Source organism: Tenrec ecaudatus, chromosome 9 (assembly GCF_050624435.1).
Source record: "Tenrec ecaudatus isolate mTenEca1 chromosome 9, mTenEca1.hap1, whole genome shotgun sequence".
Lineage (NCBI taxonomy): Eukaryota > Metazoa > Chordata > Mammalia > Afrosoricida > Tenrecidae > Tenrec > Tenrec ecaudatus.
The window spans coordinates 155823317-155842598 of NC_134538.1; the positions used below are offsets into that span (position 1 = coordinate 155823317).

At 51.7% G+C, this 19282-nt stretch overlaps 1 protein-coding gene across 1 annotated transcript in view; it reads right to left on the bottom strand.

Moving 5' to 3' along the window:
* Nucleotides 1-19282, bottom strand: part of DGKI (diacylglycerol kinase iota) — a 184346-nt gene that overhangs the window by 3812 nt on the left and 161252 nt on the right. Inside the window, exons 24-26 of the mRNA XM_075557402.1 lie at nt 15744-15788; nt 5137-5206; nt 554-594 (exon numbers count right to left, since the gene is read on the bottom strand). Of these exons, the coding sequence (XP_075413517.1) occupies nt 554-594; nt 5137-5206; nt 15744-15788 (156 nt within the window). The remainder of the gene's footprint in view (nt 1-553; nt 595-5136; nt 5207-15743; nt 15789-19282) is intronic.

A 19282-nucleotide genomic window follows, 5' to 3' on the forward strand; every position in this document is an offset into this window, starting at 1 on the left:
GGATGAATCCCCGCTGAACAGGGACCAGGGATGGGAACCGTTTTGCTACCACGCAGTGTTGCCACGGGAAGGGGATCGCGGCAGATGGAACCCCTCGCCCAGCTGAGCTCCCTTTGGGCCCATTTTAAAGAGCTCTGCTTTTCCACGCTCTAACTTCTTTTCCATGGAGGTTTCATATCTTATTTTATGTTGCTCTTGCTGTTAGCTCTTTGGTTTCTCTGTCTTGCTCTGTATGTTTTTCGGTGTCTGAAATCCAGGATGGGTGAATCTATAGAGAGAGTGACTGCATTATATGGTCCCTTTGGGGCATGGCGGAGGAGGCTGGGGGGGACGGGGGAACGAATAAATCACAAGGAGTCCAAGAAAGAAGAACATATTCTAAAATTGCTTGTAGCAATGATTGCACAACTCTTCTTGATAGGGTGGAACTGTTGAATCCCATGTGATGTAGATTCTGTGCCAATAAAACTACCCCCCCCCCCAATCTTTTCTTAAGTCAAACAAAGAAACAAGAGCATTATGGGAACTCACGACTTTCACACCCAGGACTTACCTGAGATCTGTCTATTCGATAAAAGCGATCAGCAGAGGTTGCTAGAAGAAACAAGGACAACGGAATCAGTGAGTGAAGGCATACAACCTTCTGAGTGTTCTGTGCTCCACAGTCAGGCTCGTGATCTTCTCTTCCACTCTGCCGCAGACTGGCCTCCAGCCACCCTGCACGACCAAGCTGTCCCTGCACCTCTTAACAACGGCTCAACACCTGCAGCCCTTGCTCTGCCAGTCCCCACCCAGAAAGCCTTTCTCCTCCCTTCTGCTGACCTCAGTCTGAGTTCTCCTTCCAGAACCCACTCCAGCATTGCCTCCTCCGTGACTCCAGCCCCCATTCCTCCCTCACCACGGGGAATCCATGGCTCTGACTTCTCTGCACATTTGGATTTTGTGACTTTTTCTGGAAGCCACCCATAGCCACTGAGTGCGTTCCAACACACAGCGACCCTCACAGGACAGGCTAGAACTGCCCCTGTGGGTTTCCAAGGCTGTCATCCTACAGAAGCAGACTGCCTCAGCTCTCTCCCGCGGAGCCAGTGATGGGCATGGGCGTGAGCAGCCGGCCTCTCAATTAGTAGTCCAGCTCTTTAACCACTAAACCACAGTGGGCACCACTGGGTCGCTGTGAGTCAGAACTGATTCATGGCAGAGGCGCTGGGTTCAGAAAGCCCATTCACAGGTAAACACTGACACTAAGAGAATGGTCACTCTGTCCATCTGTGTTTCCTGGAGTGGCTATAGAAGGAAGCACTGGGGCTCCCTGTCGATTTACAGAGTCTCTAAGGTTACAGGCGGGCTGGTCTGGAGGAGGACATTCTCCTTGGGAAAGTGGAAGGGAGGAGAGGGGAGGGCCCTGGACAAGATGGACAGACGCAGTGGCTGCAATGATGGGCTCAAGCAGAGGGACCACTGTGAGGCTGGCCCAGGACCGGATGTGTTCTGTTCTGCTGTGAGTCGGAACCGGCTTCACGGCACCGAACCAGAACAAGACTAGAGGAGACTCTCCAGGTTTGTGATTTCCACGCTGAAGAAGAACGTGAAGACACAAGAAAGCCAAGAACCTCATCTGGTCTTAAAGGAACCACATCCCTTTCAAGCTGAGCCCCCGCCCCCAACACCCCACTCACACCACCACCACCTCCACCCGAGGCCATGGTTGAAGACAGCCACACATCAAAGACTTCCTTAGGCATCCCTACGAGCGACGGGACTGCAGGTGTGGCTTAGGACAAAACAAATTGTAAACTTTAGGTTTCTCAAGTTTATTTTCATTAGTCTGAATATATATATATATATTTTAAAAATCGGTTCATCCCTGCTTAAATCTATCGAGCAGTCTAGAATAAGATTATAAATAGATTGTCTAAAAAGAGCATCGCACTGGGGAGAGCCTGAAAGGGCCATCGCTTCAGAATCATACATATTTGATGAGCGGTCTTTCTCTGAACCAAGGTCGGGTTGCTGGGCTCTGAAAGGCAACTTTAAGTAAAAGCGGCCGGGAGAGACTTGCTGTACATTGTTCTTTTAAACCACAACTGAGTCTCCAAGGATCCCTGGTGGTGTACTGCTCATGCACTGGACTGGCAACTGCAAGGCCAGCAGTTCAAAACCACCAGCAGGAGATGGGGCTTTCGACTCCCGTAAAGTGTTACAGCCTCGAGAGCCCACAGGGGCAGTTCTGCCCGGTCCTATAGGGTCACTATGGATTGGCAACAGCATGACAGCAGTGACGTTTTGTTTTGTTTTTGTGACTTGAGACCCAGTCCTTGCCTGTCCTTCGCTGTCCTGGGGGGTGGGAGGGTGCAGGGACTCATGTGTTGCTGTGGTGTAGAAAGCTAGGTTACAGGTAGGCTCAGACAGGTTAAGGGAGAAGGAGCAGGTGGGCCACTGTGGAACAGCTAGACACTGAGAATCTTATAAAGAGCAAGGAGCCCCGGAGCTATAAAGCCGTGGCAGAAAACGCCCTGATGGCACACTGGTTGAGTGCTCAGTGGCTGGCCAAAGTGCTGGTGGTCTGAACCTCACCGGGGCTGTGAGGGAGAGACGCCATGGTCTGCGTTGGTGAGCAGGAATCCTGTGGGGGCAGCTCTCCTGAGTTCCACTCTGTTGAGTCACATATCATCTTGATGGACACCCTACAGCTATACTTTCCAAGGTAAACTTAATACCTGAGTTAAGACCAGTATTTTCCACATTTGATGTGGATTATGAACTGTCTGATCATAAAACAACACATGGTAAACAGAGCCTATTTCCTATCCGCAGAGGTCCTGTGGGCTGGAGTGGACTTGCGCAGTAGGGTTTGCAATGTCTGCCTCATCTTTCTCCCACAGCACAGCTGCTAGGCTCGAACGCTGACCTTTTGTCTAGCACCCACCCCAGTTTCACCACTGCACTGTATACAGACAGACACATTGACACTAAATGTTTTGGTAGCTCTCTGCTAAATCAGCTGCCCGCCAGTTGCAGATTCAGGAGCAACCTGTAAGATTGTGGTGCTGGCAGTGGGAGGAAAGTAGGGTGACATATCTGTAAGGGCAGGGGATGAGTCACGAGAGGGTCACCCCAGCTCCTGACTCATGTTCCTGGCTCCATCTCCTGAGACTAAGTGCCATCCTCATGAAACTGCTCACTCGTCCTCCCGGATCCCACCCGGATGGACCAGGGAGAAGTGGGCCGTGAAGGGGAGCAGGGACCCTGGGCACTGGAAGAGTGGGGGGCGGGGTGTACTGGGACGTGGGTGGCGGGAGAGAGAAGCTCCGTGAGAGATCACTAAAGAGAATGGGAGGCGCTAGAGGTAAAGCCCAAACCCAAAGCTCACTGCCACTGAGTCCATGCCGACTCACAGTGACCCCTGTGGGCTTCTGAGACTGTAGAAAGGGAGCAAAAAGACCAGTCTTTCTCCTGCAGAGCAGCTGTTGGTTTTGAACTGCCAACCATGTGGATCACAGCCTGTGGTAGTTACATAATATGTCGTCAATTTGAGACTTCAGAGTGGAGGGGTGGAGTTTAGCCTGTCAATCATGTCCCAGCTTGATGATCTCATTTGGAGGCGCTAAGAAGATAAATAGCTCGTTGGAAGCAGAACTAACTCTCTCTCTCTCTCTCTCTCTCTCTCTCTCTCTCTCTCTCTCCCTCCCTCCCTCTCTCTCTCATCTCTCTCTCCATCTCTCTCTCTCTCTCTTTCTCTCTCTCTCTCTCTCGTTCCTGTTGAGAAGACACGTGGAGCTGTGCTGATGCAGCCAGATCTCTGGAGCCAGAGAAGCCATGTGGGGACCCCTGCCAGTGCTGAGATGCTAACACTGCCACTGGATCCACAAGACTTTCCAGCCACTGGCCTGTGATCTTCCTGCATTTAGCATCATTGCATGTGTTTCGTGAGTCGTAAGAGGACTTTATAGATTCGTATCAGGCATATGGGCTAATATTGGACTTACGGACTTGATCTGGACTGGGCTGGGATGGTTTCTCAATACTCAATTGCTCTTGTATGTAAAGCTCTTTTTAAAAAATCATTTTATTGGGGGGCTCATATAACCCTTATCATAATCCATACATAGATCAGTTGTATAAAGCACATTTGTACATTCTATACCATAAAGCTCTTTCTTATACACACATGTATGTGTGTCTGGATGTTTCTCTAATCCACCTGGACTAACACACAGCCTAATGCGGGACCACTACACCACCGGGCTTTCTGGTACCCAAAGCAAACCCACTGTCATGAGGTCAATCCGGCTGGTAGCACCCCTGGAGGACAGAAGAGAGCTGCGCCCCCCGAAGGCAGACTGCGTGTCTTCCTCCACGAGTGGCGGATGGGTTTCAACTACCGACCTTTCGGTCAGCAGCTGAGCGTTTGACCACTGCACCCAGGGCCTTCTCAGGAGAGATTCATGGGCAGACCACAGCCTAACTCCAATCTGTTGCCACTGAACTGAATCCAACTCCCGCTAAGATAGAGTAGAAGGACTTCCATGGGATCTTTGAGACCAAATCTTCATGGGAGCAGACTGCCTCGTCTTTCTCCCACAGGGTAGGTGGTGGTCTCGAACTGCCAACCTGTGGTTAACGGTTGACGCTGAGCCCACTGGGCCCCTGGGGCACCTTTGAAGTGTAGCAAGGACTAGGTGGACCTGTTGGAAGATGACTTGAGCAGGTGTGTATCGGACAAGCCTCACTCAGTCTAGCAGGTTCAGATGCGATGGGAACACTTCCAGAAAATTCTAGCTCATTCTGAAATCGCGGCCTCGTGAACATATGATGAAAGAGCCGCGGGTCCTCAAATACCCTGGAGTCCACTTGGTCTACACACGGTTCACCCACCAGCCTGCACTGGGGGAAACCACTCAGCAAGGGCAGGAAGCATTCAGCCAGGCCGATGTGACACTGAGAACAGTAGTCCACTTGCTCAGAGGGAGGGGACTGGGGGAAGGGGAGCCGGGTGCGAGGCCCCCATTGCTGGAGGTATGAGCTCCAATCACATGGAGCCCCCTCCGAAGGCCTGCCTCCTCTTCTGAAAAGCCGAAGTCCACGGAGTGATGCCCCCCAACCTTCCCCACCCCCAAGCTTCCCAGTACTCACCATCTAGGAAGCACCACCGTGGGGACAGCCTCTGAGCAGAGAGGGCCCTGGGGAAGGAGGTCTCGTGGTCCTGGAAAGAGACACAGACACGTTGGTGGCTTCAGTGGAGTGGCCTGAGAGGGGGTGTCCCTGACACCCGCCGTCTCCCCTGTTTCTGAGTGTGAGCTGCCCAGAGCAGCTCTGGAGAGAAGGCCCGCCCACCATCCTTCTTAAAGCCGGGAGCGCCACTGTGCAATAAAGCATTTCTCATTCCCACACCTCTGTGTCTACTTGGTTCCGACTCACAGCAACCTGTGTCCCACAGTCCTGCCTGCCCAGCCTCACCACCATGACTGTGTGAGCCCACCTCGTGATGGGCCTTCCTCTTCTCTACTGCCCTGGCACTTCGGTAGGAGGCCTGCTGGCACAGTGGTTACCCACTGGGCTGCTAACTGCAAGGTCTGCAGGTCGAAACCCCTAGCCACTCCTTGGGAGCATGTCGGGCTTTGTACTCCAGTAAAGTTACAGTCTCGGAAACCCACAGGGGCAGTTCTACCCTGTCCTACAGGGGTCGCTCTGAGTTGGACTCCACTCCGTGGCAGTGGCTTTCCTAGCTTAATCTGCTGCTGACCCCTAACACTGGGGTGGGGGAATCTATTTAGTTTTACCTGGAGGACTCCAGCCATGGCTTGAACCAAACCAGGGGCAGCAGAGGGGCAACGAGGCGGCCTGAGGCCAGCTCTCTATGGAAGCACCGGGGCGGCCCTTCACTCTGGAGTTGCCGTGTTCAGGTGGAGGGGGCTTCGGGTATCATAGCTGCCCCAGAGAGCTGACCTGGAAGCTGGGTGCTAAGCCACGGTGGGGATGGCCCTTGTGGACAGAGGACACAGGAGGAGGTGGGGCGAGTCAGAAGAAGCGGTCAGAGGGGCATCAGAGGCTCCGTGGGACCAGGCCCTTTGCAATACTACCACCGCCTCCTGTCATCCCCAGGTGAAAACCAAAAACAAAAACAATGGGCCAGCCGGTCAGTTCCAACTCAGAGCAAGTGTCCAGGACAGAGCAGAACTGCCTGCAGAGGGTTTCTGAGACTGCAAGCCGTAACCGGGACACACAGCCTCACCTGCCTCCCACGGCGGCTGACGGTTTGGATGGCACCTGATGTTTAACCCGCTGCACCATCAAGGCTTGTCTGCAGCCCTGGCCAAGCCTACTTCAGTCAGCGGTTCTTGAAGCTTCAGCTGAGGTTAGGGATGCACGCCCCCAGGCTCCAGCTGGGTCTGCAGACACCCCCGGGTGGGAAGCAGCGATCTGGCCTGACAGGCCTTTCAGGTGAGTTTGAGAGTGGTTCAGTCGATTTTCTGCATGCCTTCCATTCCACAGGAGCCCTGGCAGTGTTGTGGATTAAGTACTGGGCGGCTAACCATAAGGTCAGTGGTTCAAGTCCACCAGCCACTGAAAGATGAGGCTGGCTGCCACCTTCACCTGCCTACCACCCCCCAAAGTTGTGCATTTCTCAGAAATCCTATATAAGGTCGCTACGAGTCAAGAGTTCACCCCTATGACAGTGGGTTTGGTTTGGGCGGGGGACGGACCCAGCTTCCGGCTTCCATCTCTCGCGCGCTTCCTTTCTTCCTGATTGATTTGGTTCATCCTGCTTGCTGAATCCAGCGACGTCGTGACATGTGATCTCTTTACACGAGAATGATGTTTGGCATTCTGAGAATTATATTTTGACACGTGCGAGACCCAGTTTGAAAGGAATGCCAAGTCTCCGTGCCTCTTTATAAAAGGTGTAAAGCTTCCAACATCTCGCAGTTGGGTGATACATGTAATTATCAACCATGAAATTTGAAAATGTTTTGAGATGGTTGGTGACAATGACAACTAATAAAGAAAGACAGTAACAGCCAGGCGGCTGTCTCCCCAGTGAGTTCCGTCGCTGTCACTGGGTGCCATGAGCGGAGGCTGACTCCTACGTGCTTCCTACGTGTGGCAGAGCGAAACGCCCACTGCGCCTCCTCACGACGATGCCTGCATCCCGGCCAACTCCGGGCCCTCCCTGAGGGTCTCCTTCGCCCTCGCTGCTCCTCCGCTGCACGAAGCACGATGCCTTTCCGGAGATGAGAGAGGGAGTCTCACGTATGAACTTCTGAGGAGCATTCTGGCTTTGCTTCCTCCGGCACAGATCTGTCCTGAAGTCCGTGGGGCGGCTCACCTTCACCAACAGCCTCCCTCAGAAACGTCCACGCCTCCTTGAACGTGCGTGTCTCTTGCCCAGCTTTCGGGCCATGGCAAGTGCCGTGACTTGGGGGTCAAGTGCACCTTAAGCTTTGAAGTGACGCTGTGCTTTTTAACACTCCAGAAAGATCTCTTGCCGCAGATGCAGTATGTCCGATGCGCTATGCTGTTCGGTTTTCTGACCCTGCTTCCAGAGACAATGATGGTAGGCCCAAGTAGAATGGAATCCTTCGCAACATTGTTTTGGTTTGTTTTTGTTTTTTGTTTTTTGTCTCCACTTAAGCTGATGTTGCTTGCTGGTTCCGGTGTGAGAATTTCCACTCTCTTGATGTTGAGAGACAAACCCTATTAAAGGCCATGGTCTTTGATCTTTATCACTAAGTGCTTTCAGTCCTCTTAGATTTCTGCAAGCAAGGATATAGAAGGAAATAGGTCTGCTTCCGATCCTGATGTGGTCTTCTTCAGACAGGCTGAATACCTCTGGTGAGAGGACACGACCTTGACACACATCTTCACTGAGTTAAAACCCCCCAGTATCCCTTGTTCTGTTTAAAAGATGCCTCTTCAGATCCCCCGTGGCAGAGTGGGCCGGGCGTTGGCTGGGTTGTTACCACAAGGCCAGAAGTTCAGACCCACCGGCCATTCTGCAGGGAAAAGGTGAGGCTGTCTGCCCCAGGAAAGACGTGCAGCCAGAGAACCCGACACAGGGTCGTACTGACTCAGCGGCAGTGAGTCCTGATGGCGTGTGCTCGTCTTTTCCACAGTGGTTAGAGGACGGGGCTTCCAAGTGTTCATGGAAAACTGAGATGGAAGCTAACGGCCATTTTCAGAAGGGTCAGGAAAGCAGGAGGAAGGGAAACGGGACACGGGGAGGAGGTGGGAAAGCTGAGGATAAATGAGATGAAGCCAAATGTAGACACATGGTTGACTGCAAAAGTGAGACTCTTCTCTGTAAGCCTTCACCTAATTCAGAATAAAAAGGTTTGGGTTTTGTTATTTCTTAACTAATCAAAAACAAGAATGAAAGAGAATGGAACTTTTTCACCAAGTCCCCTAGTATACTAACTAAAACTCCATTGATCGGCATGATGTGGTCTCTCACCTCCTGAATGCCCTACAGTGGACGTTTCCTGCCCAGAGGAGCCCTGGGGGTGCTGTGGTTGCACCCTGGGCTGTGATCTCATGGTTGGCAGTTTGGAACCCCCGGAAAGCAGCTCCTCAGGACAAAGACTGTGAGTTCTGCTCCCATCCACACTCACAGTCCCTGAAACCCACGGGGGTCACTCGGAGTCAGCACTGACCCGATGGCAGGGAGTTTGGTTTGGGGTCATACACACGGGAGGGGTCCCTGAATGGCACGGCAGATGAATGGGCTCAGCTGCCACCTGAAAGGCCGGAGGTCCGAGTACGCCCAGAGGTGCCTCAAGAGAGGCGTAACAGCTCTGCGTCTACAGTATCAGCCATTGAGTCCTCCTCTGACCCACGCGGGGTCAGCATGAGCTGGAAAGCACTGGATGGTAACTGGCTTGGCAGCAGAAGTATGCATCCACCCACCCGTGCCCCACAAAGGCAGAGCTTGGCTCTAGGGGTCTCTGGGTTCGGGACAGCAATATCTTCACCCCAAAACACAAACAAAATGGCCAGCAACAGGCTTGAATCATGAATGCTACACATGAGCATAAATCCACAGTGACTTCCTAGCTGGTAACACCCGAGCACAAGCAGAGCTACGGCTACCTTTCGGAAGCATTTGGCTGAAGACGAGGAAGACACATGGCGGTGTGCATGCACCTACGTTTCTGAAGAGAGTCACCTAATGGACCTGAGCGGGATCCCTAACAGGCCATCCTGTAGCTTTGGGAGCTCACTGAGGGTGTGCCTAGACCCCCATCCTCTCCAATTGCATAAAATCACATCAAGGAATCGTCAGAGATGCCTGACTTGATTATTGGGGGGTCTGTGCTTCCTATGAACGGTGTGATTCCGAGGAGTTGAACTGCCCTTGGCTGCATCACGGACGCGAGCATCATGGGATGCCCCAACCTTTCGTAGTCCACACTCCTGTCGATTTCAAATCCAATCGTCTTTTAAGATTGCACGTGCTTCACAATGAACAGGGTTAACAAAAACTTCTCATTTCGAAAGGCTGAGACTCGTGCATTCCCCTTTTTGATAGATGCAAATGGGAAGCCTGCTTCTGCTAGAAACACAGCCCCCCACAGGGAAGCAAGCCCGGATTCCTCCTCTGTAGGTTTCTGCGAGTTAATTGGCATGCACTCTGTATAAGTGGCAAGGCAGTCACCGACACCCCTGCTTGGCCTGCACTGGCCAGACTTGCCCTCATTTACATTCAATTACTCGGCGCTGCTGCACACATAATTTAATGACGGCATGGCAGCCCCATGGCACACTCCAGTAGGTTATCCAATTATCCACACTCACCTAACATTTAACTGTACCTTCGTTGAGAAGGAAGTCCTTGTCCCGTCATGGAACTCCATGGGAGCATGGGCAAAGCCACACAAGTCCCGTTGGGTTGGGAAGCCAGGCTTCATTTCACACTGTCGGGTTGACCATCACCTCCCTCGGAATGGCCCTCTGGCTCCATCCCCCTTTCTCACCTGAGTGTCCACCACGAGTTGCCCCACCCAGCCTGTCCAACTCAGCTGCTTCCTGTCCCTTTCCGTCACCAAGGCACACACACCAGCCTCTCCTCATTCTGTGAGCAGGGATGGATCACAGTACGTGTCTATGTGCCTTGGCCCAACTACAGTCTCATTTTTTATCTCCCCACACCCTCTCACTCAGACCTGTCTTATCCCACACCCACTGCCTGCGAGTCAATTCTGACTCACTTGGGCCCCATGCAGGGCTTTCCCAAGCTACCGATCAGACCACTTCATCTTCCTCCCCAGGAGCGGCTGGGGGTTTTGAAATGCTGACCTTGAGGTTCGAAGTCCCATGCTTATCTGACAGCAACCCAGACCAGGGCTCCTTCTTTTAAAAAATTAATCATTTATTAGGGGCTCATACAACTCTTATCACAATCCATGCATACATCAATTGTGTAAAGCATGCTTGTACTTTCATTTCCCTCATCATTCTCAAAACGTTTGCTCTCCCCCTAAGCCCCTGGAATCAGCTCCTCATTTTTCCCTTCCTTCCCCACTCCCCCCTCCCTCATGAGCCCTTGATAATTTATAAATTATGATTTTGTCATATCTTGCCCTGTCCGATATCTCCCTTTACACCCTTTTCTGTTGTCCATCCCCCAGGGAGGAGGTCACATGTAGATCCTTGTAATCAGTTCCCCCTTTCCAACCCCCTCTCCTTCTATGTTCCCAGTATCGCCCCTCACACTGCTGGTCCTGAAGGGATCATACAAAGGGCTCCTTTTACAACCTGCTTCCACACTCTACAGCTTCCCCAGCAGGACAGGAACAGGGGAAGCCTGTTTTTAACACCAGTTTTGAAAGGTGAGGTTAAGATTAGTGAGCCTGTAGAACTTTGAGTTTCTGAGACGGTTCATCTTTATGGGACTGGACGGCCTCATCTTTCCCCTATGGAGTGGCTAGTGGGTTTGAACCACCAACCTGGTGATTGGCAGCCCACTGCTCTTCACCCATTGTACCACCAGGGATGCTTAATGGGAGGCTTAGAAGATGGAAACAAAAGTATTCCAACATTTTCAAAGGCTTCCCTTTGAATAACAACCACATTTATCTGTCTGTCTGCCTGCCTACTTTCATGCCTATGTGTAGTTAATAGATAGATAGATAGATAGATAGATAGATAGATAGATAGATAGATAAGAGGCAGGTGGTTGGGAAGATAGAAAAGATACATAAATGTACTCGATAGATAAATATGGCTAGATAGATAATTGAAGATAGAAAAGTGGATGGATGGATGGACGGACGGATGGATAGCTAGCTGGCAGCCATAAGGAGACTTGGCCTTAAACAAGGTTTAATTTAATTCCTCACTTGCACCATTACAAACGCCTTCAATTCCGCCCACAGAAACCACATGGCTCACAGCTCCTGCTGGTCCCTGCCTTTCTCTGAGACAAGATAAATTAATTCCCAGGATGACTCTGGAAACTCGTTTCACCCCATCCGTCAAAGGTCTCTTTCTGCATCCAGAAACAAATGGAGGGGGGTTCAGAGAACAGAGGGAGATGTGTAAGGAGCCAACAGGCAGGGCGCCGATCAAACATCTGTGAGCCAAGGCTCCTTCCTAGGGCTGAGGAAGGGGACCAGCTCCCGGGGAGAAGGATTTGGGCGAATCCTCCCAAAGCGCAGAGGGTGTGCAAACCAAAATCAGTCAGAGTGCATGAGCACGTGGACCAGATGTAGCTCCGACCAAGATCTTTTTCCTACGCAAGTGAAACAGCTGTGCCCCTCCAGGGCACTCTGAGGACCCTGAGAAAGACGAGGCAGGGACTGGCTCTGGGGTGGCTCGGCTTAGCTGGGCATTCAGGGGGAATATCATGAAGTCCCGGGAGGGAGAAGGCAAGGGCTGACCCACAGCCTGTGGTTGCACATGGTATTTTCAGTCGCCTCATACTCATGAGAAAGGTGGACGCTGAATAAGGAAGAGGGAAGAAGAAGCCGGAGCATTTGACTCCTGGTGCTGGAGAAGTGCATTGAAATTGCCACAGACTGGGAGGCAAAGGGCATTTACAGAGGTCTAGATAAAGACATGTACATAGGTAAATATATTTGGATGGGGAAATAGATCTCTGTGCATATATTTATAGGTTTAGTATTAAGGTAGCAGAAGGACATTGGGCCTCCACTCAAGTACTCCCTCAATGCAAGAATACCTTCTTCTATTAAATTGGCATTCTATGATGCTCACCTTCCCGACACAACCGCTGAAGACAAAGCGAGTGAATAAGCAAATGTGGTGAAGGAAGCTGATGGTGCCCGGCTATCAAAAGAGATAGCATCTGGGGTCTTAAAGGCTTGAAGGTGAACAAGCGGCCATCTAGCTCAGAAGCAACAAAGCCCACATGCAAGAAGCACACCAGCCTGTGCAATCACGAGGTGTTGAAGGGATCAGGTATCAGGCATCAAAGAACAAAAAATCATATCATTATGTGCTCACCTCCATGATCTGATTATTGAAGACAAATGGGTGCATAAGCAAATGTGGTGAAGAAAGCTGATGGTGTCCGGCTATCGAAAGAGATAGCGTCTGGGGTCTTAAAGACTTGAAGGCAAACAAGCGGCCATCTAGCTAAGAAGCAACAAAGCCCACATGGATGAAGCACACCAGCCTGTGCGAGATCACGAGATGACAAAGGGATCAGGTATCAGGCATCACCAGAACAAAAAATCTTACCATAGTGAATGAGGTGGGGAGTGCAGAGTGAAGACCCAAAGCCCATTTGTAGGCCACTGGACACCCCCTTACAGAAGGGTCTCGGGGAGGAGATGAGCCAGTCAGGGTGCCATGTAGCAATGATGAAAAATATAATTTTCCTCTAGCTCCTAAATGCTTCCCCCACCACCACCCACTATCATGATCCCAATTTCTACCTTGGAAGTCTGGTTAGACCAGAGGATGTACACTGGTACAGATAGGAACCAGAAACACAGGGAAGCCAGGGCAGATGATCCCTTCAGGACCAGTGGTGTGAGTGGTGATACTTGGAGGATAGAGGGAGAGTGGGTTGAAAAGGGTACCTATTATAAGGATCTACATGTGACCTCCTCCCTGCGTGACAGACAACAGAAAAGTGGGTGAAGGAAGACATTGGACAGGGCAAGATATGACAAAATAATCATTTATAAATTATCAAGAGTTCATGAGGGAGGGGAGAGAGGGGAGGGAGGGGGGAAAATGAGGGTCTGATGCCATGGGCTTAAGTGGAGAGCAAATGTTTTGAGAATGATGAGGGCAATGAATATACAAACGTGCTTTACACAATTTATATATGTATGGATTGTGATAACAGATGTATGAGCCCCTAATAAAACGATTTTAAAAAAGTACCATGGACTGCCAAAAGAACTGACAAATCTGCTGCCTCCGGAGAAGTGCAGCCAGGATGCTCCTTAGAAGGAAGGATGGAGAGGCTTCGTCTGGTGAACTTTGCACGTGTGATCAAGGGAGGATGACAGAGGGCATCATGCTTGGTAAAGCACGGGGGGGGGGCAGCCAAAAGAGAGGAGGACCCTCCGTGGTTGTCACAGTGGGCTCTGGCATAGGGTCAAGTGTGAGGATGGCAAAGGAGCGGGCAGGGTCTCCTTCTGCTGCACACACAGAGCCGAGGAGTCAGAACCGTCCGGACAGAGCTTCACAATGACCGTGCTTCCTTAAGAAGCCTCCTCTTCCTCAGACATACAGAGAGCCCACCGCCTCCCGGAATTCCCGCAGATCTTTCAAGTAGAGGGCAGCTGGCTGGCCCAGCCACCTGGTGACAGGCTCCCCGGGTTGGCATTCCCACTGAGTCCCTTTGTGTCCCCCTCAGAGAAGGTGGAGACAGTTCCACTGCCAGCCGGTTCCTTCCAACTCACAGCAACCGTTCAGGACGGGGTGGAACTGCCCCTGTGGGGTTTCCACGGTAGCTCTTCACACGAGTAGCAGCAAGCCTCCTCTTCCTACAGAGGAGCAGCTGGTGGTTTCAAACTGATGAACCTTGGGGCAAGCCATCCAATGCAAAATCCACTGAGCCATCAGGGAGGGCTCCTTCAGGGATTGTCAGCAGGCTTTACATACTGAACATCTTCTTTCTGAATTCTTAATGCCTCGTTAGGTTAACGCAAGGTGTCATTTCTGAGCAGGGAGTCTTGGTAGTGACTTGGGGAAAAGAAAGAAGCCAAAGCGAGGAGGGACTCGGGCAGCTGAGCACTGGCCCCGGCCTCCCTAACAAGGTGTCTTGGGCACCTGGACACCTTCCCCAGTGCTGTGTTTCTGGCCTCCGAGCGCAGGCAGCTGATTCCAAGGGGATTGAGCTGACAGGATTGGCTCGGCATTTGCTGTGGTTGTTTTTAACTGAGGGGGCTGCTTCTTTCTCACAGGTATTCCTGGAAGCTTGTTTAGTGCCGTCTCCTATACAAAGACCCTCATGAAGAAAGTGTGCCAGGCCTGCTGCTGTCCCGGATGTTTATCATGCTTTCTCCCACACCCTCCCCTGCAGTCCACCCCAAAGACCTGTGATTCTCCCATCATCAGCTTCTGTCTTAAAATATGAAATAAAACAAAGGCTGTCTTATCAGATTTCCTGCCTGTTGGTCTTGTCTCTTGGGACATAAAACAGAACGGCTCCCGCCCGTGTATTTTGCATACATCTCCAGAAGATTCCCGAAATCCTCTACAGCCTGCAGCTGTCAGTGTCCTTGTCCTGGGACTCCCCCACTGTCCTCCCTGGGACCCCCACACCCTCCTTCAGTGGGAGTGACTCTGGGTGACCCCTGGAGAACATTGTGTGCCCCCACGGTGCTGGGGGATGCTGTGCCGGGCCATTCCCATCCTGTGTGAGCTATCTATTGAGTAAGGGGATGTCTGGAGAGACCTGAACTGCCCAGGGGGACCCAGTAGTTGGGAGGGACCTGGACTGGCCAGGCCTACTGGGGTGAAAGCTACCTGAGCATTTTCCTACCACCTTGAAGGGTCCGTAGGAGAACAGGCAGACTCCATCTACGAGGGCTTGCCCAGCAGACCAGGAGGGACCATCAGCTTGAATGACGGGCTTGAGCTCGCAGCTCAAGCGGGAGCAGGAAATCCTCTTCCCTGGATGTGAACAACAGTGCCTAGTGGATGGCGGCAGCCCGGTTGGACCACGGAACCCCCCGGGTCAGAGTTGTGGCATTGACCAGAGGCGTTCGGAGGAGAGCTCCCTGCAGGAGCATGGCTCAGGACTCATGGCCCGACGGCCCATGTCCTGGACTTCTCAGCATGTGACCCAAGGATCTCTTCCTGTGCGACCTGGGTCGGAGTTGAGTTTTCTGGTGTTGGTCACGTTAGGATCTGTTCCATTTTTCTGGGAGAAAGTTCTCAGCGCCAGCTTGTACTAGACTGAAAAACCAACCAACAAACCCAAACTCACTGCCATCAAGTCGGTTCTGACTGATAATGGCCCTACAGGGCAGGACCTGGGAGCCTCATCTTTCTCCCACAGGGAGGCTGGTGGCTTCAAACTGCTGACCTTGCTATTAGCTGCTCAAAAGATAACCGTTTCTGCCATCAGGGCTTTTGTGTTAGAGAAGGACCGCCCAAACTCGGGAAGAGGAGGCCAAGCTCAGAGCTCCCTGCGGTCTTTGCTCAGGAGAAGGCTATCTCTGGGGAGCTGCGGAGGCCACATCCAAAAGAGGCAGAACATGCAAGGCGGGCATCTCTTGGCCCGAAGGTCAGAAATAAGGAGAGTCTGTTGGTGTTACCTGATAATGAACACTCTGGGGGTCAGAAGAAACGGACTGCAGGTCCTAATGGGAGAAAAAGAGAGAGTCCCTTCCTTACACGGAATGTAAACAGGCTCCCCCACGACTCCCAACAGCTGAAGTCAAAGGAAAGGTGTGACGCTCACCTGCAAAGTCTCTCTTCCTGCTCGTGGCTGAGCTCATTGCCACTCACAAACCCCGTGTGGAGGCGGGGCAGACCTGCTCCTGACTGAAAACCCACTGCCCGGGAGTCGGTTCCGGTTCATAGCAGCCCTATCGGCAGGACAGCCCCTGCGATGTTCTCAGGTGTCAACCCTTGACAGGAGTAGAAAGCCTCCCTCGCCTCAGAGTGGATGGTGGTTTCGAACTGCTGACCTTGTGGCTAGCCACCCAACGCATAACCGACTATGCCACTGGGGCTCCTCTGCTGGACGCGGATCAGCAAGTGTTATTTCTGAGGTGCCCGTGGGTGGGTGTGAACCGCCAACCTTTGGGTTAGTAGTCCAGCACTTTACCATCTGCACCACCCAGGGAATCCAGAAAGTGCTATCTACTCACTCGAAAGGACTTGGGTTGAAAGAAGATGATCATACAATCACAATAAAAGCAGGCTACATTGGAGAAGGGGAGAAAGGTCGCTTAGTTTACAAATACTTTGAGGTGGGAGATCAAGGATAAATTTCAAGCACAGAGAAGGCCAAAAGTAAAGCCAATCCTGTGGTAATAAGTAAGGATCATAGATAAGCTGCTCCTTAGAGGAAGCTTCTTCGGAACTCTCTAGAAGCACTTAGAAAGACTTGCTTTCTTTAGACCCAATAAATACTGCCATGGTAATTGTGTTTGCACAGATAATTCACTTGGCAAATTCATGGGCTGCATACGAAACATCACCTGACATCTTCACATCATCACGAAGTGCCAATTACCGGGCTTCAAATTAATGAGGTTGTGCTGGCAGGTTCTGAGAGCCTGACTCCCTGTGTCAGGTTGTATAACGAAGGTGTCACCGCCATCAGGTCCCGCAGGCGTCCTTGTTAGCTCGGGAAGTGATTCTATTTGCAGATGTCAGCACTCTGGGTACCTGTGTCCTCCAGCCTGCTTCCCACAGGGCTTTGTTAGCTGACTCTCTGTGCCCAAGTTGGGCTGAGAACTTTTCCTCTGGTCGAATTTCCCTCTTCTTTCCTCTGGGGCTTGTTTTCAACTGGCTCCAGGTGAGATAACTCGCTCACTGCCAGTGAGTCCCATTCCTGGCAGAGATCAGAGCAGAACTGCCCCTGTGGGTTCCAGAGACTGTAAATCTTGACAGACATAGAAAGCCTCATCTTTCTCCTGTGTAGCAACTGGTGGGTTTGAACTGCCGACCTGGCAGCTTGCAGTCTAGCACGTCATCCACTATGTCACCAGGGCTGAGATAGATTTTGTCACAAACCCAAAAATCTCCCGGCCATCAAGTCAATTCTGACTCGTGGTGACTGTAGAACACGGTAGAAATGCCCCTGGGGTTGCCAAAGCTGGAACTCAGAAGTAGAAAGCCTCCTCTTTCTCACTTGGAGTGCCTGGTGGTGTTGAACTGCTGATCTTGCAGTTAGCAGCCCAAAATGTAACCACTACTCCACCAAGGCTTCTATAGGTTCTGTCTGGATGTGTCAAAACTGCCTCAGCAGCTTTAAAATACAGGTGCCTCTTTCAGTAAGAACGATAAAATACAGGTGCCTCTTTCAGTAAGAACGATAAAATACAGGTGCTTCTTTCAGTAAGAACGATAAAATACAGGTGCTTCTTTCAGTAAGAACGATAAAATACAGGTGCCTCTTTCAGTAAGAACGATAAAGAAGTTGCTGTCTACTTCTTTTCCTTATTTGTTGAGTAAAGGTGGTGGATGCCCGATGTTTTTCAAGTAACACAGGAAGGAAGGGTTTGGATCTGCTGGCTCTTGGGGGGAGATCAGATTCGGGGCACTTTTCAGTGTGAGATCCCCCCCCTTCTGATTCCAGGTGGCATAACCAGAGGGGACTGGGGGATGGGGGGTCAGAGGGCCACAGACTTTTCCGTTGTGTTCCGACACGAAATCCTATGGGGAAAGAAAGGTTTTTCTTTCTTGCAGAAGTTACCCCGCTGAAAGAATGGGCTGTTTCTGACAGAAGTCAGCTGTGGGCGCGAGGGTCAGTAAGCACATGTAGCTGCGGAATCACAGAAAGCTTTCTTAAACAGCGGTGTCAAGAGGTACAGTTGTTTGTTGGCCTCTCCACCTAGGAGTATACACCTCCGAAGGAGGCCTGTCCCTCGCTCTGGCCCTTCCTTCCAGGCTATTCCATTGACATCACATCAGAATGGCGGCTTGGGCATCCCAAAGGAACCCAAGCCATGCTGCTTTTTAATGTGCGTGCAATTGGGGAGCACGAGGAAGTCTGAAAGGCCAAGGTCAAGGCTGGAGGGTGGCTGGGGTGAGGCTTCCCACGGGAATTCTCCTAGCACAGCTCTGGCTACGCGGAGAGAATTAGCAGGTGCGTTGCTGGGATGGGGGAGCTGGCAAGGTATCTCTGGGTGTCACTTTTCTGTCCGTTTTTTATTTTCTTAAAATGTTTTCCTAATAAGCTCCTGGGGGTTCCAATGCATCCTTTAGGAAAATCTGTCAAACCAGCCACCATGGCCTTCTGAGAAGATCTCTCTGGTTTGACTTGACCTGGCCCCGCAGGTGCCCTCTGAAGCCAGGGTTTGATCGGGTCTTTCCTTGGGAGACTAAGGAGACTAAGGCAGAGGTCTCGTGTATTGGGTTACTGGGAGCCTTGCCTGCGGCCATGCTTGAACACACAGTGTTGGAATCTACCTGTGCATGTATGCACTGGAAACCTAGAAGCAGTGCTGTTTGTCCCTTTGTCACTAAAGTTCATCCCCGTCTTCCTTTCCCTATTTATTTTTTGGCCACCGAGACCACTATTTGCGAGGGATGCTTTGTTTGGGTCTGTCCTGAAACACACTGTGCATCATGGCTGACCCAGCCCGTCTCCTGAAATGGAAGCGGCGCCGGTACTCTTTGGCTTCCCCGTGGCACTACACATTAGCCCAACGCCACAGGAACACCCGGACCTCTGTTTGCATTGCTTGACGGGGTCCCTGGAAATTCCGTGTAGCTCAGACTTTCCAGACATGCAGCTTGGCAAGAACACACCCAAGGTGCTCAGTGGTTAAAACGCTGGGCTGCTAACCAGAAGGCCAGCCGTTCAAGCCCGCCAGCTGCCCCGCAGAAGAAAGGCCTGGTGCCCCGCGTTGAAGAGGGTGACAGCCAAGGAACCCCAGGGGGCAGTTCTACTCTGTCCTGCGGCATCGTGATGAGTTGGAACGTGCTCAAGGACAATGACAAGAAGACAAGGAATCCCCAAATAGGGGGTGGGGCACCCTAGAATAGCCTCACCCTGGTGGCATAGTGGTTAGGTTTTGGGCTGCCAACCACAGAAAGATGAGGCTTTCTACTCACGTGAAGAGCGGCAGCCTCGGAAACCCACAGGGGCAGGGGTCCTGTCCCAGAGGGTCTCCGTGAG